Source organism: Cervus elaphus, chromosome 15 (genome assembly GCF_910594005.1).
Source record: "Cervus elaphus chromosome 15, mCerEla1.1, whole genome shotgun sequence".
NCBI lineage: Eukaryota > Metazoa > Chordata > Mammalia > Artiodactyla > Cervidae > Cervus > Cervus elaphus.
In genome coordinates, this window is record NC_057829.1 from 29,918,633 (window position 1) to 29,946,588 (window position 27,956).

The 27,956-nt window shown below is 35.3% G+C and overlaps 1 protein-coding gene across 7 annotated transcripts in view; it reads left to right on the forward strand.

Annotated features, from left to right (window-relative positions):
* Positions 1-27,956, forward strand: part of ADK (adenosine kinase) — a 551,078-nt gene that overhangs the window by 266,974 nt on the left and 256,148 nt on the right. For all 7 annotated transcript variants that reach the window (XM_043925032.1, XM_043925036.1, XM_043925033.1 and 4 more), the window contains exon 6: positions 2,612-2,720. In XM_043925032.1, the coding sequence (XP_043780967.1) occupies positions 2,612-2,720 (109 nt within the window). The remainder of the gene's footprint in view (positions 1-2,611; positions 2,721-27,956) is intronic.

Here is a 27,956-nt window from a genome sequence, read left to right on the forward strand (position 1 = left end):
TTTTGCAGTTATATGGGGATATATCTTCAATACATTCATGCTTTGCTAACATCAACATTACCATGTTGCTTATCAGCACGAGCCTTTTTTCTCCATTGAAAAAGAAAAAAAATGATTTTTTTTGTTATTGTTAGAATCTGCAAAGATGATCTCTTTTAAAATAACAGTTCACTCAATACTTTACATACCTTATCGCTAGAAATGCTGTATGTCCTCCCCATTTCCTATCTCCCTTTTTCTTCTTTCTTGCCTCTTGTCTTCTTTTCCTTATTTCCTACCTTATCTCTCCTCCCCTTGCTCCATTCCTTCTTTTTACCTCATTTATTTTTGCACACTTTTGACTTCGCAAATACGTATTAAAAACTTGACGATATTCTAGACAGTAGTCATGAAATAGCTAAAATAAAACTTTCAGAAATAGTTATGGTACCAAAGCCATTTTTAAAAATAAAGTTACAGGAAAGTAGTAAGTTCTCCTACACACAAAAAATAGTATTTGTAATAAATAAAACCATCAGTTGTTCAGATATTGAGATATACTTAATTAGACCTTTCCTCTTTTCAGTTTTTCTAAAATCACCTTTAGTAGGCAGGTGCAGAGATTTCCTATTAGTGAGAAATGGATCAACTTCTGCCTATTTTACCACTCAAGCGACAGTAAAATTGCTAAATTGTTTTTATATGTTGTTATTTTAAAGAGCATTTGTGATAATACTAGGTTTTCCAGATGACAGCAGCTTAATTTATATACTCATATGAATTGCATTATCAGTATTATATAGGTAATATTGAAAGTCAGAAACGGAGGGAAACCTTTACTATCTAACTCATTTTCTAAATTGTAGAACTTAATAAATTTGGATAAACTTTTAAATAGAGCTAGAAACTCTTACTTCTACTATCCCAAACTCAGATTAAGGCAATATTTTTCTTAACCAGGTTCTTTTTCTCCAAACTCTGAACCAGGTACACTTGGATAGTAAGAATACCTGTATTTTCTTTTGGAGGAACTATTTAGTTTTCTATCGAAGAGTAGTTTTATTATTGGAATAGAATTTAGTAGCTCATACTAAAAGTATTTGGTTTTATTTAGTAACCATTTTATGCCAAAATTTTGCAGGAGTCATGATTACTAAAATGTATTTTATAGATTGAGTGGTATTCTTAATTTGTAATATAGTTATTTTATATATGCGTGTATTGATGCATATCATGCTTATTTTCATTAATCCAATTAAACATAAACAGAATGTATCTTTCAGTTAGTCATTCAGTTGGCATATGGGTGAGTAGAAATATGTTTTTGAAGATAATTGATTTATTTTTTCAAGAGAGAATCTAACCATGTTATCAAATCTTAAGTGATGATATATTTGTGGGTTTCTTTTTTTTTTTTAATCAGAACTGTTACCAGAAAAAGTTGGAAAAATTGGCAAGTTGTTTTTTCTTATTTCTGGATCAGTAGGAAAAGGAAAAGTATTTTTGTCTGTAATGTAAACAATTATTGTGTTAAGTTTAATTGTTGGACAATAATAAAAAGTTGTATGTGATACTTGGCAGCAAGATTTTAAGTGTAGTATTGTGGTTAGATTTTTCAGCTGCAAAACTGGACCAGCACAGGGAGTTTTCAACTATAAAAAGTTATAATTTTAATCTATTATAGTGCATAAAATGTAATGAATTGCAAATTAATTTCTCATAGTAAATATGGTCTACATATATATGTGTGTTTTGCAAAATTAATCTCATTTTTGGCTTTTAAAGCATTAAATATCAATGGATATTCTGTTGATACTTGAAAACTGAATATTTTAGTTGCATATATATTTTTTTCTGTATAACTAAATAGTAGCTATTTCTTACCTGCATTTTGAACTATTAAAATATAGAAAGTAGATAATTTTATCATTTTAGTAGCAAAAGGAAGCTTAAATGCTAGTTTCTCAAAATACCAGATGATATTTAGATTAATGTCTGTGTTTTTATCAAGGTAACCAAGATGTCTTACAAAATTTTTAAAACAAAATTAACATTAGTAAAATCAATGTACAGCCGTTTGAAAAATTAAGAATTAAAATGAAAGTCATACTGAGTGAAGTATTTCAGACAGAGAAGGAGAAATATCATATGACATCCCTTATATGTGTAATCTAAAAAGAAATGATACAAATGAATTTACTTACAAAACAGAAAGAGACTCACAGACTTACAAAATGAACTCATGGTTGCCAGGGGTTCCATGGGATAGTCCAGGAATAATTAAGGACTTTGGGAAGTTCATGTATATACTGCTATATTTAAAATGGATAATTAACACAAACCTATTATATAGCACATGAAACTCTCCTCAATGTTATGTGTCAGGCTGGATAGGAGGGGGTTTTGGAGGAGAATGGATACATATATATGTTTGGCAGAATCCCTTCAGTTCACCTGAAACTGCCCCAACATTGTTAATTGGCTATACTTCAATACAAAATGTTTTTGGTGTTAAAAAAATTAGAAAAGAAGAATTAAAATGAAAACAAAAGTTGCAAAAATAGTTAGTTAACTGTATAATTATAGGACAGGTGTGACTAAGTAAAAGCCTACTTATGTTTTGTTGTTTTAGATCCCTTGTAGCTAATCTTGCTGCTGCCAATTGTTACAAAAAGGAAAAACATCTTGATATGGAGAAAAACTGGATATTGGTAGACAAAGCAAGAGTTTATTATATAGCAGTAAGTATTTGACTAATTCAAATTTCTGGTACATTTTTTACTATAAATTATAGTTTGTTGATGTACATTTAAAAATAATCGTCTCATCCTGCAAATTATATACCCATCTCAAAGCATATTTTGGGTTCACTATTGCAAATAAAGAACAGAAATATCATTCTGTGGTAACATAATTTGAATTATTTACCTTTAAATATACCTCCTTTTGGATACATTATATATAGATGTTTTTAACCAAGTGTCAAAATCTGTATTAAATTTTAAGGTCTTTTGAAGTAATTCTGGAAATTAGCCAGTTGTATTTATAGGCTACTTATGAATGATGCATGCGTTGTGTGGGAAAATATTAGTAATATAAATGTTCACTGCAAACAGTTTGAGCTTATTTGCCTAAAAAAATCTTAATTACTATTTATTCCATAGTAATTACCATGACACCTTTTAATTTAATATTTCAGAAACATTGATCATGACAAATCTGTTAAATATCAGAATAAGGGCAGCATGTAATTTCAATTATTAAGTCTTCTGACATAAAAATAATTGGTTAAGAATTCATTTCTAAAATAAGACTGTAATAAAAATTCTCCTGAGTTAATCACCCTATGAAAATCTTATTTTTATTTAATATGAGTTAAATGTGACGGATGAAAAATAAGTAGATACCTCTGAAAAATTACAAGTACTTCATATGCATATATGGTTTTGATATAACAGCTGCTGCCATTTACTACCTGAGCTGTGAAACAGCTGGTAAGATGTATAAAAATTTGATTATCCAGTAAGAACATGTTTATTGAAAATATAATTATTTCTTTCAGTCTAGTGTTAATGTCTCCTACAGCATGTTTATATGCTCTGCTGTAGGCTTTACAAGGTTTGTATTGATTTTTCTGTATAGCAAATCCTATCCCCTTTATAGCTGTCAAGTAAATGCTTACATTGAAAGGATTATATAGAGGAAAGTCACATTATGTCTTCTGCTAGTATGTAAGAAAAAATCTCAAAATTTAAAAAATTTTATGGGTTATCTTCTGTTTTGTTTATTTCTCAAAATTGTCTCATTTTTTCATTAATGTCTTGGTAGCAAGTGTTTGTAGTGTAGCTCTAAGGGGGTCTATGCATTATCTTAAACCATCTTATATTTGAAGGTCAAAGATCACATGGTTTAAAGTTTGTTGCTATTTATGCTATATTTACTGACTGAAATTTGACAACATATAATGATACAAAAATATTTTTACCCTGACAGTTATAATTCTTGGTATGTCAATATATTAATTGGACCTCAAGTTATGAGCTAACTTCAAAACAACTCATAATTTTAATGATTATGCACATATAACACATCTAGCCAATTTTGCATGAATGAAATTTTTGTAGCAGTATAGACCCATTTGCAACCAACAAATAATTGTAGCAATTATACACCATAACACATCTAGCCAACTCTGGGTAGATGGAATTTTTACAATAGTGTTAACTGGTTATTTGAGTACAGTTTTTTATAAAGTGTAGAGTGATCAGTTTTGGTCAAATTAATAAAATTGAATTACTTTTGAAACTTGTGTGGTGTATTCAGCCAGAAACAAGTATCAAAACAGATTGCAGTTGATTCATCTGTTGTAGTTGTTATCACTTAGTTTCTGTTTCAGCAATGTCATAAAAGAATGCTCTTTCACACTGCCAGGTAAATCTATAGTTTGTTCAGAATTGGCTATTTAAATAGTTCTAGAAATAGTAGATTCATACCAGATACTTGGAATGCTATTTATTCTGGGTGAACATTGAACAAATATTTATTCTGCTTAACAACTAAGAACATAATTATTCTTCATTAAAATCTGTGATATTTCTTCAGAAATGTAATGTTATTTCTACAGACTTTCAACTGTTCTTTTTTTTTTTTTTCAACTGTTCTTTTAAATATTTAACTCCCTTTGTGTTCAGAGCATCCAGTCTAATCTTAGTGAGAAAACTGCAAATTTAGATTGAGTTGATAGATACAACTGTACTTATTTCAAGAAATCAGATGCGCTTTCTAACACTTTCAGGTTCTGTAGGGGTTTGTAGTCATCTCACATCATCATTGTAAACTTTGGAGGTTCAGCAAGTTGAAATTGTGGGAGCTCTTTTAAATATAAAAGGTTCTTGATCTGAAGAAGTGGTTCAGTATATCTAGCATATTTCCATAAGTAAAATGTCTGTCTGCGTTGCACAAAATAATCTAAATCTACATACTCGACTTTTTCTCACTCTTCCATGAATTATTAATGGTCAGAAGCATTAAGAAAATTTAAAACTTTTCATCCTTTTCTCTGTCACATAATGCATTGAATCTACAATTGAAAGCAAAAACTTGTCTTATAAAAAATTGAAGTAGAAAATGCATACACCAGCATTCTCTTTTGGTGTAAAGTGTCCCACTTATGGCATATAAACTCAATTTTTACATGTTTAAACCAAATTCTTAGTAGATATTTAGGGATTCTTGGTTATATTAGTAGCTAATTGATTTTTGAAAACATAAACCTTAGTTGCTCTTTACCTTAGAATCAGACTGACATATCTGTTTATTAAAAGAAATATTGTTACAGTTGCCCTCTAAGACTGTGATATTTAGGAAAGGTTTATGAAAATGATGAGATTGGAGCCATTAATTTTGTAAACCATGTGTTTTCTTTTCAAGCAATATTAATGTGCTATAAAAAGTCAGCAAATCAGTGCTGTATTTCATCTTCCCTCTTGGCTTTTTATAATTATTTTTATTTTATATTTTCAGTGTTTAAAAATTTACATTTTGTTCTAAAACCATAATAGTTACAGACTTCTTCTATGTTTAAATGATCTAAGTGCTTACCATCCACTTCTTTACCCCATTTACTCCATTCCTTTATTGTTTACTTTGTCCCTCAATTGGCTGCATTCATTAAACATTTCCCAACCAATGAAAGACTAAGAACTCTCTTCTTGAGCTTATTTTCGTGTTGTTTTTATATGTGAATGACACCTTGTTTGGTGTAATATTTTATGAAACAAAGTGCCTTGTAGACATTGCTTCATTGTCCCTTAACATTTCTTATGGGAAATATAAGGTCAGGTTGGTTTTTATTTCTGTTCCTTACTATTAACTTTCTTTTTTCTGTTTACTTTGTATTTCATTTGCCACTCATTTATTCCTCTTCCTTCATTCTGTTCCACCCCCTTCCACATTTGGAAGAATAATTTATTGATTTGAGACTTTTCTCTTTTAATATAGACATTTAGTGCTATAAAATTCTCTCAAGGCATTCATTTGACTGTCTCTCAAAAATTTTGATATATCATGTTTTCATTTAGTTTGTAATACTTTCTACTTTCTCTTTGGCTTTCATATATGACTCATGGATTATTTAGAAATGTGTTGTTTTTTCCTAAATATAGAGATTTTCCAAGGATCTTCCTTCTACTACCATTATGAATTTGTGTATTCCTCTTTGCAATTCTGATTTCTTTTCATATATTTTGAAACTCTGTTATTAGGGGCATAAATGTATGTGTTTGATTATTTGACTCATTTATCATTTGGAAATATTTATCCCTCAAAATATACTTTGTCTTCAGTTCTACTCTGTCTGATATTAATATAACCAATATAACTTTCTTTTGACTGTTGATAGTATGGTATATCTTTTCCCACTCTTTTACTTGTAACCTATTTGTCTCTTTATTTTTAAAATGGATCTCTTGTAGGCAACATGCTATTGAGTCTTATTTTTTGTCCATCCTAACAAGATCTACTTTTTGATTGGAATGTTTATACCATTCCCATTTAACATAATTATTGATATGGTTAGATTTGAGTTTTTCATCTTAGTATTTGTCCCATCTGTTCTTTAATGCCTGTTTTCTGTTTTCTCTTTTTTTGAGTTAATCCAGTATTTTTATCTCCATTGTTGGTTTAATATCTCTAACTTTCTGTTGTTGTTATTTTAGCAATTGTTTCAGATGTTATATATATTTAAAACATTGTAATCTGCCTTCAAATCATGCTGTGTGGCATCACACATGGTATAAGAACCTTGCAGTAGTACACTTCCGTTTCATCCTTCCTAGTCTTTATGCTATCACTGTAACACATTTTATTTTATAATTTTGTGTTTATTTTTTAAAACAGCTTTATTAATACATTATTCACTTACCATACACAGCCATATTATACTTTTACATGTGATAAACACTATAACATTTTTGTTGAAATCATCAAATATCTTTTAAAGAGATTTAAATAATAAATGTATATATGTTCATTTAACTTTACCATTCTAGATGGTAATGGTTCATTACCATTTCAAGAGCTCTTCATTTCTTTTGCTTAGAATCAGATTTCCACTGGGTATGCTTTTCCTTCTGTCTGAGAGCTATTTTTTAGCATTCCATGTGTTTTGGTCTGTTGATGATGAATTCTTTCCATTTTTTTATGCTTGAAAAGTCTTTATTTCAGCTTCATTTTAAAAGAAAATTTTGCCAGGTATGTAATTCTAGGTTGACAGGTTCTTGTCTTTTAGTACTCTGAAAATGTTGCTCTGCTGTCTTGTCACTTGCGCTATTTCGATGTAAAATCTGATATCCTAAATTTTGATTCTCTGGGTGTCACATGACACACACCCCTGATTCGGTCTCCTCTTAGAGATTTCCTATTTATTGCTGATTTTGATCAATTGATTATTGTGCTTCAGTTTTTAGTTTTAGTTTTCTTTTCATGTTTATTGTGCTTGGGGTTTAACTTCTTAGAGCTGTGGATTTATGGTTTTTATTATGTTTGAAATGTTTTCAGCCATTATTTCTTTAAATATATTCTTTGCCTCAACATCTATCACCTCCTATTGGGTCTCGGACTGCTTCTGTATTAGGTCACTTGAAGTTTTTTTTGTGATGGCTAAGGATTGCTACTAGTAGGTACAGGACAGTAATGTTGCTAAACATCCTACCATACATGGGACAGTACCACACAACAAAGGATTATCCAGTTGTAAACATCAATACAGCTAAGGTTTAAGAAACCCTATTCTAAGGCTAAATAATCCCTATGACTGAGGCAAGATTTATCTATACTTAATGCAGTACCCTGTTAATTATGAGTTTTTTGCTCTAGATGATGGAAATAAGTACCATTTCCAGAGGTCTGTGTGCCTAAAACTATTGTATAATCCATTTCCCTGTAATACTTTTAGATCATTCTTTCTTGGGCTCTGGTCTGGTGAATGTTCAAAAGCAAACCTCTGCACATTTCTGGGATTCTCTGTAAAGCTTTTTCTTCTTGGATATCTGGCCTCTGATGTCTACCAGCTCTGGTCCTCCTTGATTCTCAGCTCTATCTTCTCAATTTTAGTGGACTGGGAATTCTCTCAAAGCAGTAAGCTAATTCAGTTTTGTTGAATTCTGTTTAAGAGAAGCTAAAGGCAAAGGAGAAAGGGAAAGATATACCCATTTGAAAGCAGAGTTCAAAAGAATAGCAAGGAAAGATAAGAATGCCTTCCTCAGTGATCAATGTGACGAAATAGAGGGAAACAATAGAATGGGAAGGAATAGAGATATCTTGAAGTTAGAGATACCAAGGGAACATTCCATGCAAAGATGGGCTCAATAAAGGACAGAAATGGTAATTGGCCTAACAGAAGCAGATGGTATTAAGAAAAGGTGGTAAGAATACACAGAAGAACCATACAAAAAAGATCTTAATGACCCAGATAACCACGATGGTGTGATCACTCACCTAGAACCAGACATCCTGGAATGCAAAGTCAAGTGGGCCTTAGGGAGCATCACTACGAATAAAGCTAGTGGAGGTGATAGAATTCCAGTTGAGCTATTTCAAATCCTAAGGGATGATGCTGTGAAAGTGCTGCACTCAATATACCAGCAAATCTGGAAAACTCAGCAGTGACCACAGGACTGGAAAAGGTCAGTCTTCATTCCAATCCCAAAGAAAGGCAATGCCAAAGAATGTCCAAACTACCGCACAATGGCACTCATCTCACATGATAGCAAAGTAGTGCTCAAAATTCTCCAAGCCAGGCTTCAACAGTACGTGAACCATGAAATTCCAGATGCGCAAGCTGGTTTTAGAAAAGGCAGAGGAACCAGAGATCGAATTGTCAACATCTGCTGGATCATCAAAAAAGCAAGAGAGTTTCAGAAAAACATGTACTTCTGCTTCATTGACTATGCCAAAGCCTTTGACTGTGTGGATCACAACAAACTGTGGAAAATTTTTAAAGAGATGGGAATGCCAGGCCACCTGACCTGCCTCCTGAGAAATCTGTATGCAGGTCAAGAAGCAACAGTGAGAACTGGACATTGAACAACAGACTGGTTCCAGATTGGAAGAGAAGTACGTCAGGGCTGTATATTGTCACCCTGCTTATTTAACTTATATGCAGAGTGCATCATGAGATACACTGGGCTGGATGAAGCACAGGCTGGAATCAAGATTACTGGGAGAAATATCAATAACCTCAGCTATGCAGATGACACCACCCTTATGGCAGAAAGTGAAGAGGAACTAAAAAGCCTCTTGATGAAAGGGAAAGAGGAGAGTAAAAAAATTGGCTTAAAACTCAACACTCAGAAAACTAAGATCATGGTATCTGGTCCATCACTTCATGGTAAATAGATGGGGAAATAATGGAAACAGTTAGAGACTTTAGTTTTTGGGGCTCCAAAATCACTGCAGGTGGTGATTGGAACCATGAAATTAAAAGATGCTTGCTCCTTGGGGAAAAAAAAGCCATGACCAACCTAGACAGCATATTAAAAAGCAGAGACATTACTTACCAACAAAGGTGCATATAGTCAAAGCTGTGGTTTTCCCAGTAGTCATGTATGGATGTGAGAGGTGGACTCTAAAGAAGGGTGAGTGCTAAAGAATTGATGCTTTTGAACTGTTGTGTTGGAGAAGACTCTTGAGAGTCCCTTAGACTGCAAGGAGATCAGTCCTGAATATTCATTGGAAGGACTGATGCTGAAGCTAAAACTCCAATACTTTGGCCACCTGATGTGAAGAACAGACTGATCTGAAAAGCCCTTGATGTTAGGAAAGATTGAAGGCAGGAGGAGAAGGGGATGGCAGGGGATGAGATGATTTGATGGTATCACCAATTCAATGGGCATGTGTTTGAGCAAGCTCCGGTAGCTGGTGATAGACAGGGAACCCTAGTGTGCTGCAGTCCATGGAGTCGCAAAGTGTTGGACGCGACTGAGTGACTGAACTGAAATGAACTGAATTCTGTTTGCTAAAATTTTGTTGAGGCTTTTTGCATCTGTGTTAATCAGTGATATTGACCTGTAGTTTTCTTATTTTTTGTTGTCTTTTTCTCATTTCGGTATCAGGGTGATGGTGGCCTCATAGAATGAGTTTGGAAGTGTTCCTTCCTCTCCAATTTTTTGAAAGAGTTTTAGAAGGATAGGCGTTAGCTCACTTCTAAATTATTGACAGAATTCTCCTGTGAAGCCATCTAGTCCTGGGCTTTTGTTTCTTGGGAGATTTTTGATCACAGCTTCAATTTCAGTGCTTGTAATTTGTTTGTTCCTAATTTCTATTTCTTCCTGGTTCAGCCTTGGGAGGTTGAACTTTTCTAAGAATCTGTTCATTTCTTCCAAGTTATCCATTTTATTGCCATATAGTTGTTTGTAATAGTCTCTTATAAACGTTTGTATATCTGCACTGTCTGTTGTAACCTCTCCTTTTTCATTTCTGATTTTGTTGATTTGATTCTTCTCTCTTTCTTTCTTGATGAGTCTGGCTAAAGGTTTGTCAATTTTGTTTATTTTTCACAGAAACTGCTTTTAGTCTTATTAATCTTTACTATCGTTTCTTTCATTTCTTTTTTACTTATTTCTGCTCTGATCTTTATGATTTCTTTCCTTCTGCTATTTTTGGGTTTTTTTTTTTTTTTTTGGAGGGGGGGGACTTCTTTTTCCAGTTGTTCTAGGTGTAAAGTTAGGTTGTCTATTCAATGTTTTTCTTGTTTCTTGAGACAGGCTTGTATTGCTATAAACTTTCCTTTTAGAACTGCTTTTGCTGCTTTTCATAGGTTTTGAGTTGTCATGTTTTCATTGTCATTTGTTTCTAGAATTTTTTAAATTTCCCTTTTGATTTCTTCCATGATCTGTTGGTTATTTAGAAACGTATTGTTTAATCTCCATGTGTTTGTGTTTTTTGCAGTTTTTTCCTTGTAATTGATATCTAGTCTCTTAGCGTTGTGATCAGAAAAGATGCTTCATATGATTTCAATTTTCTTAAATTTACTGAGGTTTGATTTGTGACCCAAGATGTGGTCTATCCTGGAGAATGTTCCATGTGCACTTGAGAAGAAGGTGTATTATTTTGCATATGGATGAAATGTCCTGAAGATAGCCATGAGATCCATCTCATCTGTATCATTTAAGACTTGTGTTTCCTTTTTCACTTTCTGTTTTGATGATCTATCTATTCGTGTGAGTGGGGTGTTAAAGTCTCCTACTATTATTGTGTTACTGTCAGTTTCTCCTTTTTTGTCTGTTAGTGTTTGTCTCATGTATTGAGGTGCTCCTATGTTGGGTGCATAGATATTTATAGTTGTTATGTCTTCCTCTTGAATTGATCTCTTGATCATTAGGTGGTGTCCTTCCTTACTTCTTGTAATATTCTTTATTTTAAGGTCTGTTTTGTCTGATATAAGGATTGCTACTCCAGCTTTCTTTTGCTTTCCATTTGCATGGGATATATTTTTCCATCCTCTCACTTCCAATCTATATGTGTCTTTAAGCCTGAAATGGTTGTCGTGTAGACAGCATATATATGAGTCTTGTTTTTGATCCATTCAACCAATCTGTGTCTTTTGGTTGGAGCATTTAATCCATTTACATTTAAAGTAATTATAGATAAATATGTTCCTGTTGCCATTTTCTTAGTTGTTTGGGGGTTGATGTTGTAGATCTTTTTCTCCTCTTGTATTTCTTGACTATATATGTCCCTTTAACATTTGTTGTAGAGCTGGTTTGGTGGTACTGAATTCTCTTAACTTTTGCTTGTCTGAGAAGCTTTTGATTTCTCCACCAATTTTGAATGAGATCCTTGCCTGATAGAGTAATTTTGGTTGCAGATTTTTCTCTTTCAGCACTTTAAATATATCCTGCCATTCCTTCTGGCCTGCAGTTTCTGCTGAAAGATCAGTTGTTAAATGTATGGGGTTTCCCTTGTATGTTTCTTGTTTCTTTTCCCTTGCTGCTTTTTTTTTTTTTTCAGATGTTTTATATTAAACCAGAAATCTTTAATGGATGGTTGTATAGGTGCTTAGAGGTGTTTTGAGATATTTTTCGGAGAAATTTATTGGGGTTTTTGAATGGGATTTTGTTGTTCAGTCGCTAGGTCATGTCTGATTCTTTGTGATCCCATGGACTGCAGCACGCCAGGCTTCCTTGTCCTCCAGTCTCTCCCAGAGTTTGCTCAGATGTATGTCCATGGAGTCAGTGATTCTATCTAACCATCTCATCTCTGCGGTCCCCTTCTCCTTTGGGGACACATTTTTTTCCCAGTTTAAAACAGGGGAGTATATTGAAATACACAAGACCTGAAAATATGCAATCCCACGCTGTTTTAAAAGGTTAAATTTGGATGATGAGGATGCCTACATTCACTTCCACAGACATCTTCCCTTCTTCCTGACAAGACTGTGACCTCCCAAGCCAAGGACTTGGGTTTTGTTTACCTATATCTCTCCAGACATCAACACGATATCTGGAACTCAGTAAATGGGTAATGGATGAACGGACAGATAAGTGGATGTTTCAATTGCAATATTACTGAATGTCCATTTTCCTAGAATCTACCAGTGGACACTCAGCCTCATTCTGCTCTCATACATAGCCAAGAATATGATTTTTCTGTCTGGCTCATGGTGTGACGGTGATGGAAAAAGAGAAGGAAGTTCTTGAAAGGCTATTTTGAGAGTGCCAGACATTAAATAAATACAAGAGTGATTTAACAATTGTGGATAACTGAGTAGAAATAGAAGCAGAATTCTAGCTGCAATTACATTCATTCTCGACCCTAGTTTTTGCACTTGATTCAATTTACAGAGAGGCAGATTCTTCCAGGAAGAATTCCCCTCTTTCAGAAAGAAAAAACCCTAACATTTATAAAGTCAAAATATAAAATGAGAAACATTTTTCCCCCTCCTATCTGGAGCATTACATGTCTGTGTATAATTTCTGACATTTAGTATAGTAGTCCCCCCACCACACCCTTATCTGTGGTTCTCCTTTTTGTGCTTTCAGTTACCCATGGTCATCTTTGGCCTGAAAATAGTAAATGGAAAATTCTGGAAATAACAATTTATAAATTTAAATTGTGCACCATTCTGCATAGGATGATGAAGTCTTGTGCCGTCTTGCTCTGTCCTTTGTCCATCACATCAACGTTGTGTGCTACTTGCCCGTTAGTAATTTAGTAGCCATCTCAGTTATTAGGTGAACCATCGCAGTGGTTGTGTTCAAATAACCCGTATTTCATAATGGCCCCAAAGTGCAAGAATAGTGATGCTGAGGAAAATGTAGTCTATAAAGTGTTTAGTACTATTGGCAATTTCAAGTATACCTTGACATTCTTGGAACATATTCTCTACAGATAAGGGGGATGCTGTACATATGAATCTGTGTCATTCAGGAATTTAGAGTTTTATGTACCAATTTGACATATCTTCAAGTAAAACCCCAACCTGTGTGTTAAAAGACATCCATCTTTAACTTGGATACAAGATAGAGAGAGAGAAAAAGACTGTTAATTCTTTGCTTCTTTTTTTTTTCCCCATTTATTTTTATTAGTTGGAGGCTAATTACTTTACAATATTGTAGTAGTTTTTGCCATACATTGACATGAATCAGCCATAGATTTACATGTGTTCCCCATCCCGATCCCCCCCTCTGGATTCCTTTTATTTCTTTTTCTGCTCTGATTGCTGTGGCCAACACTTCCAAAAGTATGTTGAATAGTAGTGGTGAGAGTGGGCACCCTTGTCTTGTTCCTGACTTTAAGGAAAATGCTTTCAACTTTTCACCATTGAGGATAATGTTTGCTGTGGTTTTGTCATGTATAGCTTTTATTATGTTGAGGTATGTTCCTTCTATGCCTCCTTTCTGGAGAGTTTTTATCATAAATGGATGTTGAATTTTGTCAAAGGCTTTTTCTGCATCTATTGAGATAATCATATGGTTTTTATCTTTCAACTTGTTAATGTGGTGTATTACATTGATTGATTGTCTCTTTTGTTTCTTTTGCATTTATTTCTGCCCTAATTTTTAAGATTTCTTTCCTTCTACTAACCCTGGGGTTCTTAACTTCTTCCTTCTCTAATTGCTTTAGGTATAGAGTTAGGTTATTTATTTGACTTTTTTCTTGTTTCTCTAGGTAAGCCTGTATTGCTATGAACCTTCCCCTTAGCACTGCTTTTACAGTGTCACATAGGTTTTGGGTTGTTGTGTTTTCATTTTCATTCATTTCTATGCATATTTTGATTTCTTTTTTGATTTCTTCTATGGTTTGTTGGTTATTCAGAAGCATGTTATTTAGCCTCCATATGTTGGAATTTTTAATACTTTTTTTCCTATAACTGAGATCTAATCTTACTGCACTGTGGTCAGAAAAGATGACTGGAGTGATTTCAATTTTTTTTGAATTTACCAAGGCTAGATTTATGGCCCAGGATATGATCTATTCTGGAGTAGTTTCCGTGTGCACTTGAGAAAAAGGTGAAATTGATTGTTTTGGGGTGAAATGTCCTATAGATATCAATTAGGTCTAGCTGGACCATTGTGTCATTTAAAGTTTGTGTTTCCTTGTTAATTTTCTGTTTAGTTGACCTATCCATAGGTGTGAGTGGGGTATTAAAGTCTCCCACTATTATTGTGTTATTGTTAATTTCCCCTTTCATTCTTGTTAGCATTTGCCTTACATATTGTGGTGCTCCTATGTTGGGTGCATATATATTTATAATTGCTATATCTTCTTCTTGCATTAATCCTTTGATCATTATGTAGTGTCCTTCTTTGTCTCTTTTCACAGCCTTTATTTTAAAGTCTATTTTATCTGATATGAGTATTGCGACTCCTGCTTTCTTTTGGTCTCCATTTGCATGAAATATTTTTTTCTAGCCCTTCACTTTCAGTCTGTATGTGTCCCTTGTTTTGAGGTGGGTCTCTTGTAGACAGCATATATAGGGGTCTTGCTTTTATATCCATTCAGCCAGTCTTTGTCTTTTGGTTGGCGCATTCAACCCATTTACATTTAAGGTAATTATTGATAAGAATGGTCCTGTTGCCATTTGCTTTGTTGTTTTGGGTTCGCATTCATACAACCTTTCTGTGTTTCCTGTCTAGAGAAGATCCTTTAGCATTTGTTGAAGAGCTGGTTTGGCGGTGCTGAATTCTCTCAGCTTTTGCTTGTCTGTAAAGCTTTTGAATTCTCCTTCATATCTGAATGAGATCCTTGCTGGGTACAGTAATCTAGGTTGTAGGTTATTCTCTTTCATTACTTTAAGTATGTCCTGCCATTCCCTTCTGGCCTGAAGAGTTTCTATTGAGAGATCAGCTGTTATCCTTATGGGAATCCCCTTGTGTGTTATTTGTTGTTTCTCCCTTGCTGCTTTTAATATTTGTTCTTTGTGTTTGATCTTTGTTAATTTGACTAATATGTGTCTTGAGGTGTTTCGCCTTGGGTTTATCCTGTTTGGGACTCTCTGGGTTTCTTGGACTTGCGTCACTATTTCCTTCCCCATTTGGGGGAAGTTTTCAGCTATTACCTCCTCGAGTATCTTCTCATGGCCTTTCTTTTTGTCTTCTTCTTGTGGGACTCCTATGATTCGAATGTTGGGGCGTTTCACATTGTCCCAGAGGTCCCTGAGGTTGTCCTCATTTCTTTTAATTCTTTTTTCTTTTTTCCTCTCTGCTTCATTTATTTCCTCTATTTTATCTTCTATCTCACTTATCCTATCTTCTGCCTCCATTATTCTACTGTTGGTTCCCTCCAGAGTGTTTTTGATCTCATTTATTGCATCATTCATTTTTATTTTATTTTTTTTTTCTGATGCTCATTGCTTTATTTATTTATTTATTTATTTTGTGCAATAGAGTTTATTAAAGTATAAAAGGGATAGAGAAAGCTTCTGACATTAGACATCAGAAGGGGGCAGAAAGAATACCCCTGCATCATTCATTTTTAATTGATTTTTTTATTTCTTCTAGGTCCTTGTTAAACATTTATTGCATCTTCTCAATCCTTGTCTCCAGGTTATTTATCTGTAACTCTATTTTGTTTTCAAGATTTTGGATCATTTTTATCATCATTATTCTAAATTCTTTTTCAGGTAGATTCCCTATCTCCTTCTCTTTTGTTTGGCTTGGTGGGCATTTTTCATGTTCCTTTACCTGCTGGGTATTTCTTTGCCTTTTCATCTTATTTAGATTGCTGTGTTTGGGGTGGCCTTTCTGTATTCTGGTAGTCTGTGGCTCCTTTTTATTGTGGAGGTTTCTCCCAGTGGGTGGGGCTGGATGTTTGGCTTGTCGAGGTTTGCTGGTTAGGGAAGCTTGCGTCGGTGTTCTGGTGGGTGGAGCTGGGTTTCTTCTCTCTGGAGAGCAATGGAGTGTCCAGTAGTGAGTTTTGAGATGGGTGTATGGGTTTGGTGTGACTTTGGGCAGCCTGTATATTGACGCTCAGGGCTATGTTCCTGCGTAGCTGGAGAATTTGCATGGTATGTCTTGCTCTGGAACTTATTGGCTCTTAGGTGTGGTTGGTTTCAGTGTAGGTATGGAGGCTTTTGGATGCTCTCTTATTAATTAATGTTTCCTGTAGTCAGGAGTTCTCTGGTGTTCTCAGGTTTTGGGCTTAAGTCTCTTGCCTCTGGATTTCAGTCTTATTCTTCCAGTAGCCTCAAGACTTCTCCATCCATACAGCACTGATAATAAAACTTCTAGGTTAATGGTGAAAGGATTCTCCACAGTGAGGGACACCCAGAGAGGTTCACAAAGTTACATGAAGAAGAGGAGAGGGAAGAAGGAGATAGAGGTGAGCAGGAGAAAAGGGGGGATTCAAGAGAGGAGAGACAGATCTAGGCAGTACTCTGTTCCCTAAGTGTTCTCCGCAGCCCAGAACACCCACAGAGATTCACAGAATTGGATTGAGAAGAGAAGGGGGAGGGAGGAAATAGAGGTGATCTGGGGGAGAAAAAGGAGCGTCAAAAGGGGGAGAGAGTAATCAAACCAGTAATCACACTCCTGAGTAAAAATGGGTACTGAAGGTTGGATTCTTAAATGTCCAAAATTGATATCAAATACTGAAAAGCAAAGATTAAAAATCTAGAGTGGAGGTTAGACTCTTAAAAATACAATATTAAAAAACAACAAAAACAAAAAATTTAAGAAATATATATGAAATATACTTTAAAATATAAATATTTTTATTTATAAAATAAAGTATGAAATATTTATAAAGTAAAAATACTTTAAAAATAGGGTCCTTCCTTTTTTTTTTTTTTTGCCAGTTTATAGTGGGTTATAAAAATGAAAATTAAGGAGTATTAGAGGAGTAAGGCAATGGCACCCAACTCCAGTACTCTTGCCTGGAAAATCCCATGGGCAGAGGAGCCTGGTAGACTGCAGTCCATGGAGTCGCTAAGAGTCGGACACAACTGAGCGACTTCACTTTTACTTTTCACTTTCATGCGCTGGATAAGGAAATGGCAACCCGCTCTAGTGTTCTTGCCTGGAGAATCCCAGGGACAGGGGAGCCTGGTGGGCTGCTATCTGTGGGGTTGTGCAGAGTCGGACACGACTGAAGTGACTTGGCAGCAGCAGCAGCAGAGGAATAATAGAGGACTTTTAAAAAAAAGAAGAAAAAAAATTTTTTAATTAAAAAAAATAATAGTAATAGTAAAAATACATCTAGGAATTTCTCTGGATTTGTTGCGGGCAGTGTGGGTTTGGTTCAGTTTCAGATAGCTCCTTGTTCCAGCTTACACTCCTCGATATCTATAGGCCCCTTCCAGTGTAGTCCGTGTTAACTACAGGGATTTTAATCTGTTGCACCTGTCACTTCTAAAGCGGTTCCCTTTATTTGACTTCTGTTTGCAGGTCTCTTCGGTGTCTAATTTCTGCCCTGACACAAGCGGGCGGAGGGTGGTCTCTTGTTTAGGTTCGTTTGTCCAGTCCTGCTGTGGGGAGGGAGGGGCTCTGCAGACAAATATCACTGGCGTGTGTGGGGAGGACTCGCAGTGTTTCGGCCACACTGGGTTTGCCCCCGCTAATGGGTGTGTGCTTTCCCCGTCTATACTGCTCAGGCTCCAGGCTGCTCTATAGCGAGCGGGCCCTGAGTTGCGTGCGGTTCCAGTTTTCGGGTACTCCACAAAGGCCTGCGTTTTGTGCCTTCCCCTGCCCGAGCAGCTCAGGCAGCCAGGAGCTGGACAAGCACACTCCTCCGGTGCAGTGCGCCTCATCCCCTCCGCAGTTCCAGCCTCAGTTTCCGCGCCGGTCAGGTGCGCCCTGTGTCTCTTCTGGGAAGCTGATTTCTGGCTGCGACCCTCCCGGCGGATGTCAACCATCCAGAATCTCAGGAAGTCTTTGGTTAGAGACTGGAAGCCTGTTTGCAGTTTGGTAGGGGACGCAGTCTCTGGGGCCGAGTTTGCCCCTTTCCCCTCCCCCCTGCCTCCTGCCTCCGGAGGGAGATGGGCCGGTCCGCAGCCTGCTAGCGCTTCTCTGGTATTGCTCAGTCCTTTGTTCTGGGAAGGGGCGGGTAGTGCATCCCACAGTTTAAGTTGCCATCTCTCGTTAGCTCCCTCAGATTGCCCTCAGGGCTTTCAGGCCCGTCTTTACCCTAAGCAATGCCACCGCCCACTCCTCTCTGTTCAGCCCCCGCTTGCTGGTTGCAGCGCGAGCATCTGGGAGTTGTTTTTAGGCATGTAATCCGTGGGTTTTATTTATTTTTCCTGCCAGTTAGGTTGCCCTTCAAGATTCGAAAACTTCCCCCAGACCCGTCGGTGAGAGGGTTTCCTGGTGTTTGGAAACTTCCTCTGTTAAGACTCCCTTCCTGGGACGGATCTCCGTCCCTAACTCTATTGTCTCTCTTTTTATCTTTTATATTTTGTCCTACCTCCTTTTGAAGACAATGGGCTGCTTTTCTGGGTGTCTGAAGTCCTCTGCTAGTGATCAGAAGTTGTTTTGTGGAGTTTGCTCAGCGTTCAGTGTTCAAATGATCTTTCGATGAATTTGTGGGGGAGAAAGTGGTCTCCCCATCCTATTCCTCCGCCATCTTAGCTCCCTCCACTTTTGCTTCTTAAGCATTAGCATTGGAGTTCAGTTTTTAAGCTGAAAAAATTTTTTGAATGTTACATCTGTCCAGTGAGTTACGCAAATGATTACTGTTCTTGCTTCTTCTTTATTAGAATCTTTGATTCATACTAGAAAATTTTTCAAATGAGAATGTGATTTTTAGAAATTGTATTTGTTTTCAGTTTGTCTAGAATTTTTTTCTAGCAAGTTAAACTCTAACAGTATCATTTTTTAGACTAATACTTTGTGAAAAATATATAGAGATATTTTCTTCAAGTTGAGCAGTTTACTCCTGTACTGTGCTAAGTCACTTCAGTTGTGTCCGACTCTGTGTGTAGCCCTTCAGGCTCCTCTGTCCCTGGGATTCTCCAGGCAAGAATACTGGAGTGGGTTGCCTTGTGCTCCTCCAGAGGATGTTCCTGACCCAGAGATTGAACCTGAATTTCTTATGTCTCTTGTATTAACAGGTGGTTTAAATAGCACCACCTGGAAAGCCAGTTTACTCCTATATGCCTATAATTTTTCTTGAGTCTCATTTTTAGCAGGTATCAAAAGTAAAACTCTATAGTAGGAGGGATGAATATATGGAATATTAAAGTAAACTTATCTTCAGCTAGACAGAATCATCTTTTTACTTGCTTAGTAGAGCTAAGATAGTATTGATTAAAGAAGCTTTGGACTCTAAAGATTGAAAGTGTTTGTGTTTTAAACTTGTGGCTTTATAATTAAGTCTTGGAATTTTATGTAATGTTGGAAAGCATACTGTGTGCTAACTGCCTTAGAAGGTGGGAAAATAAACATATGTATAGCAGTTAATTGTTAAGACAATAGGTTCTTATATGTAGGTGTGTGTGCACTCAGTCATGTTCAACTGTTTGTGACTCCTGGAACTGTAGCCCACCAGGCTCCTCTTTCCATGGGATTTTCTCAGCAAGAATACTGGAATGTGTTGCCTTTTCCTCTTTTAGGGGATCTTCCTGACCTAGGGATCAAACCTATGTCTCGTGCGTCTCCTACATTGGCAGGTGGATTTGTTATCATTGAGCCACCATGTCTATATGTATAACAATTAATTGTTTAGACAGTAGGTTCTTTTACAGAACCCCAAATGAATTAATAAACCATCTACTGAAGTGTTTCTGCTTCAATTTATATATTTCAGGTCAATCAGCAATTGCTTGAGAAAATGTTTATTAAATCTCTTTAATAAACATGTTTAAGAGGGGAAATTTATAAGCATTGTGATGATAGTATACATTTTTACATGCTAATTGTCACGTCTTTGATATTGTATATAAATTGGACATAAACAGTCTAGTATCTGTAGACATATATCTTTTTTCTAGCATATTTTATTGTATATTCTTTATAGCTTAATATGATGTAAGCCATATGTTCTGTTGTGTCTGTTCTTCTACAATAGATAAATAAAATTGGATTTAATCTCTTTATAGCAGCTTTTTTGAGATATTTATGTCCTATAAAGTTCACATGTTTAAAGTGTACAATTCGGTGATTATTAGTATTGATATATTCAGAGTTCTGCAGCCATCACTATAATTTAAAACTTTAACATCACCACAGAAAGAAACTTTGTACCCATTCACAGTTACTCTCCATGGTTCCAGCATTCAATTTTATATCCATATTGTATAATTGTTTCTATGATTCAAGTATTATGGCTATAGATTACATAATTTTCCTAATTAGACAGTGAATTTATTTCTTTGTTCTTTGACACACATAGTAGAAGTAGTCATAATAAGTCTTCTTTGTTTTCTTCCTTTTACCTATTTCTCCTTTGCAGATACTCTATAAAGAGTGGCTTTTAATCTTTTGTTCTCATTTATTTGTTCTAAATATAATATTACATGTTTTGGAGTCAGTTCTTTAAAATAGCTCTTAATTTTTTTTTCTGATCTAGCTGGATGACGTGTAGTAGATGAAGCTTTAAAAATTGTATTTGGTAAAGTGGGATGAAAACATGAGAAAAGTTTTCTTCCTTTTCAGTACTTACTTAGACCTATTAAATTCATATTTGCTATCATCCAATTTCAGATTAGTATAATTTCAGATCAGTATAGGTTTCTAAACTATGTAACAGGGCTCATTTGACTCTAACCTCTTGTGTCTATCTAGTGTTTTCTCTCTACCCCTTGGATGTATTCATATTAACTTTTTCACTGACTTTGTCCTAATATAATTAGGAGCATTAGCAAATCCTAAATAGTTGAAGATGTTTTAAAAGATAGATTACTACTTTTCCAAATTTCATTCCTCATGTGCAGATTGCTGGCACAAGTTTTTGTTTAAATTTTGATAAACCCTTGAACACTTTTCTCTCTCCCATCTTCCCCTATAAAAACCTTTAGTCCAAACACAAATTTTGTCTAATCTCCCACCTCTTTTTAACCCTGCTGTCCTGATGAGTCTTTTTATGTATTTATTTTTCAAATTATTATTTCTTACTTCATTCTATAAATAACATAAGACCAACTTGTATTATTATTGTTAACTTTAAGGGACATGACAGAATTAGTCACAATTAAAACAAAATATGAATATATAGTAACCCAACAAAAATATCATGGCTCAGTCTTTTCAGAAAGACATATATATACAAACTAGAAGAGTCCCATATATTCCATTATTCATCCTACAAAAATAAATATTTTTATAGATATGTAGTTTCTTCTAAGGTTAATATTTATTTAATTTGATAATGATAAACTAAATTAAATCTTTAAAATATTATTTTGCTTAAAAATGTATTTCTCAGGCATTTGTTTCAGCCAGCATTTCTCAGGCAGATGTATCTGCTTAGTATAGTAGATTTTAATTTTTTCTGAGTTTTGAACCATTCCAGAAAGATATATTTACTCATAAAATTTTTGTAGAGTTTTTGATAGTTCATGGATATAAGACTTTTTCCTAATTAATGGAGCCCAGGTCACTAACCCCTGTTATAGTAAATAGTGAATGAAGTGATATATAATTCCAGTTATAGTTCCATATTAGAAAATGTCCATTCTGGACTTCTAAAGCTTCTCTAGTTGTGTCTATATGCTTGTTTTCTTATATCATTCAAGAATTAGATTTTGTGAAAAAGTGTTAAAATGGAGAATCAGGCCCAGTGGTGAAATCATGTTGTTTAGTGCCAGGGATAGAAGAACAGAATTCTATAAAATTATTCAAATATCTTTAATTCATTCAGCCTGTCAAAGTGGCCATTGCGATGTTTTCAGGTAGACCACAGCATTTTTACTTCCTCATATGAGCCAAATTGGGACTATGCTTTGTGGGAAGTTTTTTTTAATACACTATGTAGACGTTGGTGAGAATCGAAATGTCCACTAACTTACTAGTTTCACAGATGCTTCCATAATACTTAGTGTACCCTTGGGTTTATTAAATTATCATATCCTGACAGCAATCCTGAAACATGCCAGTCCTATAAAGCCATATTTCTAAGAACTAAAGCAAGGTTTCAGCGAACCATATCTGACATGCCATGTTAATTTCCATAACTATCATTCTGGAGGCGGTAGTATTTCTAAGGCATGGAGAATCTTGATAAATCTACTAAGTAAAAAATGAGAAAATATCTACATTTTCACTGGGTATCCAATTATGAGGTTTGGTTTCTTTCAGTTCTAATTGAATCACTTCAGAAATAATGATAAGCATCTTTTTTTCTCTTATCATGGATTATACAATAGTTATTTAGATACATAATATATCAAAACACAGTATCTTTTTCTGTTTTTATCATGTTTAGTGTTCATATTGTGAATGAAAACCTCATTCTCTCATCTCATAGTATATTTACATATACATATGATTTTTTTCCTTAAGTAGAAGGGAAACAACCGCCAGATACATAATTTCCTTTTTAAAACTGCAGCAATCTGTTCTGTGATTCTTTTGTGTGTTTGGGACTATTTTGTGGAGAAAGAATTTGTCAAGCAGCGTTTGAGGGACGTTGGCCTTTTGTGTACCCTTTCCTAAATAAACTTAAACAGAAACCTGTCAACTCAAGAATAAAATATTTCTTTGTAAATTCTCACCTGCAAATTATTGATAATAGGAGGAGCACCTTTTTAATCCTTATATCCCCCTTCTCCTCAACAGCTTTTTGATTGTAGATAAACTTCTCAGCTCAGTAATTAACTGAGCTCAGTCATTGCACCCCATATCATGTGATTTTTTTTTTTTCAGTAGAATACATTATTAGAGCACTTACACAGCCAGTCTAGCTGCAGCAGCCCAGGCGGCAACAGCAGTGCCATTTTTCACAAAGAAAATGTTGAACAGGAGCCAAATGTTTGGTGGCAGTCTGTTGCTAGGAAATCAAGGTCCTGAGGCGATTAATGACAAAGCAAGCAATAACAAGAAGGCAGAATTACAGATTTAAAAGAGAAAAAAGTGGTTGGTGTTATAATTACCCAAAGAAATCCGCACTCATTAAATTGGCTGTTTTTATGATTGACTTTAATTGGAGGTTAGCTCAGATATTTAGCTCCTTTCCCACCCCTTTAAACACACACAGGCACATAATCTGTAGAACTGCAGACTTGTTTTTCTAAGCATTGAGAGGAGCTTGCCCTGTAATTTGATCCCCACTGACAGATGCATTTTCTATGCTGCCATTTTGAATTAACCTATTGTAGAACAATTTTCTTCAGCCCTGTTGAATAAAACATCTAGTCCGATTACCTCTGAAGGATTTGATAGAGTAAAAGAATGTACTTCTCATTGAAGTAGATTGTTTGCATAGACTCTACTGATTTTGAACTCTGGCAATAAGCACAATCATTTGTAATAAATTTTCAAAGAAATTTGTGGGGAGAAGGTAATGAGAGTCACCCTTTTATAGTTTAATGTGTGGGTATCTGCATCAAAACAATATTATTCTTTCAAGAAAGCATTATTTTCCCAATAAGATGTTCATAAGCATTTAAAAAATTTTTATGAATCTTCATTTATACTGTTGATAATTTTAGGAATAGAATCTTGTATTTATGTGCTTAAAACGACTACTCTTCTTCTCCAACAACAGTATTTTAATTATAGGACTCATTATGCTTCAAAGACCCCATTGTAAAATTTTTTAATATTTAAAATATTTAACTAAAATGATTTTAAGATCTGCCTGTTTAAATAAATGTTTGATGTATTTAAATATAGAAAAAGAATTCCTTGATATTTTCTAGAATTTGATAAAGTATATTACCAGAATGACATTAATCAGTCTTTCATGTTCAGATGAAGCATCACAGTTTATTTACCTTTTACAACCTTGAGAATAAAGTTACATGATGCCACTACTCTCCAGATTTCTAATCAAACCCTGAAACAAAAGAGCCAAGCACATTCTATCTGACAATACACACACTGCTAATCAGATGCCAATGCCAAGCTGTCTGCTTTGTTAAATACTTAGCTTCCTAGAGGCAGGAAGACAGCTGCTATAAGTATGATAAAATTTGGTAGTTCAATCTTTTTTTTACTACCCTTAAGCTACTAAGTTACTGTTCATTTAGACCACCCCAATTGGTGCACTTTAGGGAGTTTTTTTAAAGAGTTTGTAATTAAAATGATAAAGCATTATTATTACATTGAATACCTTCTGTAAGTTTTACATTTGGCAGATACCTACTGAGATAACTCCAGCATGTAATTTACAATGATGTAATGGTTGTAATTGCATTTTTTTGGGGCGGGGGGGCGTGGAGAGGAACTGTAGGAGAAAAGTGCTTCCTTTAGCAGAGTTTTGAGATCTGTTTCTATTTCATTTAAATCCACTCTTATCCCAAAATTGGCCTCTATAATTGACTGTAGCAGCCATAAACATAAAGCATTAAGATTCTATCCAAATATTATTTAAAGTGTTAATGCATACATTACCACCAGGGGGAGAAAGCTAAAAAGTCTTTGATGATAATACTGCCAGCAACTGACTTGCGCAGCTTAGACCTATATAGTTAATCATATCTCCAGATGACAAGTACCTTTGGGGCCATGATTTCATATACAATTTGTATATGAAATCAAATATATGCGAAATCTATACTGACTTAACTAAGTACCTAAATGTAAATTAAGAGGTTACAAATAAACAAGTTGAAGATTTTTATTGTTTTTTTTCTCTTAACTGTCAATCTACTTGAGCTATCCTTCTGAACCTGAATTCTTCAGATCTATGATATGGGGTAGATATTAGCATATCTACTAAAATCAAATAGCCACATGATTGATATACCAAATTGAATAGTCTGTAAGATAGTTTTCTAGTTTATTGTCCTTACACTGTAGTTGTGGTGTTGGTTTGTTTTTTTTAATATCTCTCTAGTAAACAATTTACAGTTCAATACTAAATATTTGTGTGAGCAAAACTTATAGAGTCTTTCCCTGGAGAATACTTTATAAACATATAAAATAGGTGCTTGGGACTAGACCCCAGCTCCCCACCATGAACAACGTCAAAGTTGATCTCATGTCTTTTCTCCAGTCTAGAACTCTAAAGTGATACAGTATAAGCACTCCCCCATAATGTTTAAGCATGGCCTTTCCCCACAGTTTTAGGTTTTATTTTATAAAAAATCAAGAGTTTTAATTCTTACACTCTGATTTATAATCATGGAGATATTAAAATTATAAATGTTGGGCAAAGAAAATCATTGGCTACAAAGAAGACATCCAGATCAATTTTTGTCGTGATTGAACTGTTCTTGTATGATACTCAAGTGGTAGGTACATGATGCTGTGCATTTATTAAAACCCATAGACTGTACGTCACAAGGAGTTAAGGTGAAAATATTTCTTAATGTAGGGAATCCTAGAATTAGGACAGACTTTGAGAAAAGAATGTTGAGCTTTAAGCCAACTTTTTCACTCTCCTCTTTCACTTTCATCAAGAGGCTTTTTAGTTCCTCTTCACTTTCTGCCATAAGGGTGGTGTCATCTGCATATCTGAGGTTATTGATATTTCTCCCTGCAGCCTTGATTCCAGCTTGTGCTTCTTCCAGCCCAGCATTTCTCATGATGTACTCTGCATATAAGTGAAATAAGCAGGGTGACAATATACAGCCTTGATGTACTCCTTTTCCTATTTGGAACCAGTCTGTTGTTCCATGTCCAGTTCTAACTGTTGCTTCCTGACCTGCATATAGGTTTCTCAAGAGCAGGTCAGGTGGTCTGGTATTCCCATCTCTTTGAGAATTTTCCACAGTTTATTGTGATCCACACAGTGAAAGGCTTTGGCATAGTCAGTAAAGCAGAAATAGATGTTTTTCTGGAGCTCTTGCTTTTTCAATGAACAAGCAGTTGTTGGCAATTTGATCTCTGGTTCCTCTGCATTTTCTAAAACCAACTTGAACATCTGGAATAGATGGGAAAACAGTGGAAGCAGTGTCAGACTTTATTTTTGGGGGGCTCCAAAATCACTGCAGATGGTAATTGCAGCCATGAAATTAAAAGACGCTTACTCCTTGGAAGGAAAGTTACAACTAATCTAGATAGCGTGTTAAAAAGCAGAGACATTACTTTGCCAACAAAGGTCCGTCTAGTCAAGGCTGTGGTTTTTCCAGTGGTCATGTGTGGATGTGGGAGTTGGACTATAAAGAAAGCTGAGCGCCAAAGAATTGATGCTTTTAAACTGTGGTGTTGGGAAAGACTCTTTGAGAGTCCCTTGGACTTCAAGGAGATCTAACCAGTCCATCCTAAAGGAGATCAGTCCTGGGTGTTCATTGGAAGGACTGATGCTGAAGCTGAAACTCCAATACTTTGGCCACCTCATGTGAAGAGTTGACTCATTGGAAAAGACCCTGATGCTGGGAGGGGTTGGGGGCAGGAGGAGAAGGGGATGACAGAGGATGAGATGGCTGGATGGCATCACTGACTCGATGGACATGAGTTTGAGTAAACTCTGGGAGTTGGTGATGGACAGGGAGGCCTGGCATGCTGTGATTCATGGGGTCGCAAAGAGGCAGACATGACTGAGTGACTGAACTGAACTGAGAAATGAATCTGTGTTCCAAATATATTACCTTACTGGAGGGGTGCAGAAAAAAGAAGCTGACCTAAGTAACTTGGGAAATGGTGTCTTGACTGGAAAATGTTAAGTTAAATACAAAGGAACACTATAGAAACACTGTATTTGGCAAATTTGTTTCTTATAGGCGTATGAGTTAATAATTCTGAGCCCACTTTGTATATATACTGGAGTTGGACAACTGTTGAAATAGATGATGGATAGTGTGATTCAGGTTTCTCACTGTTGGAGAGAGATGTTAAAGATATACACGATAACCCGGGGTGGGGGGAAACTGGAAAAAACTCTTGGTACTGAGTTAGAGTTGGAGATAATAGTATGAATTCTTGTTCAGCTAATGTATAGAAATAATTACAGATACATGTGTGTACATGGGTTAGTGTACATATGTATGTTTCCTAGATCTGTCAACTAAGAAGGCTTAGAAGCAGTGATACCCCAAGCAACAGACACACTCAGCACCCAGACCTGTGTTGGAAAATACTATTCTCCACTAAAAGGATCCAGGGTTCCTTGGAGAAATGGCTGATTCTATGACTGAAACAGGGAAAATGAACTTCTAGTATCTTGTATTCTTCACCCCCATCTAATCATGAGAACATCACACTAATCTAACTGATGAAAACTCTTAAGAAATACCATTCAGTACTCCTCAGAACTTTTAAGATTAAAAAAATCAGGAAAGACTAAGAATTTGACACTGATAAGAGGAAACTAAAGAGATATGACAACTAAGCACAGAGTGGTTTCTTGGATTGGAACCAGAACAGAAAAGGATATTAGTATAAAAACTGGTGAAGATTAATTAAGTCTGGACTTTAGTTAATAGCAGTACAACAAGTTGG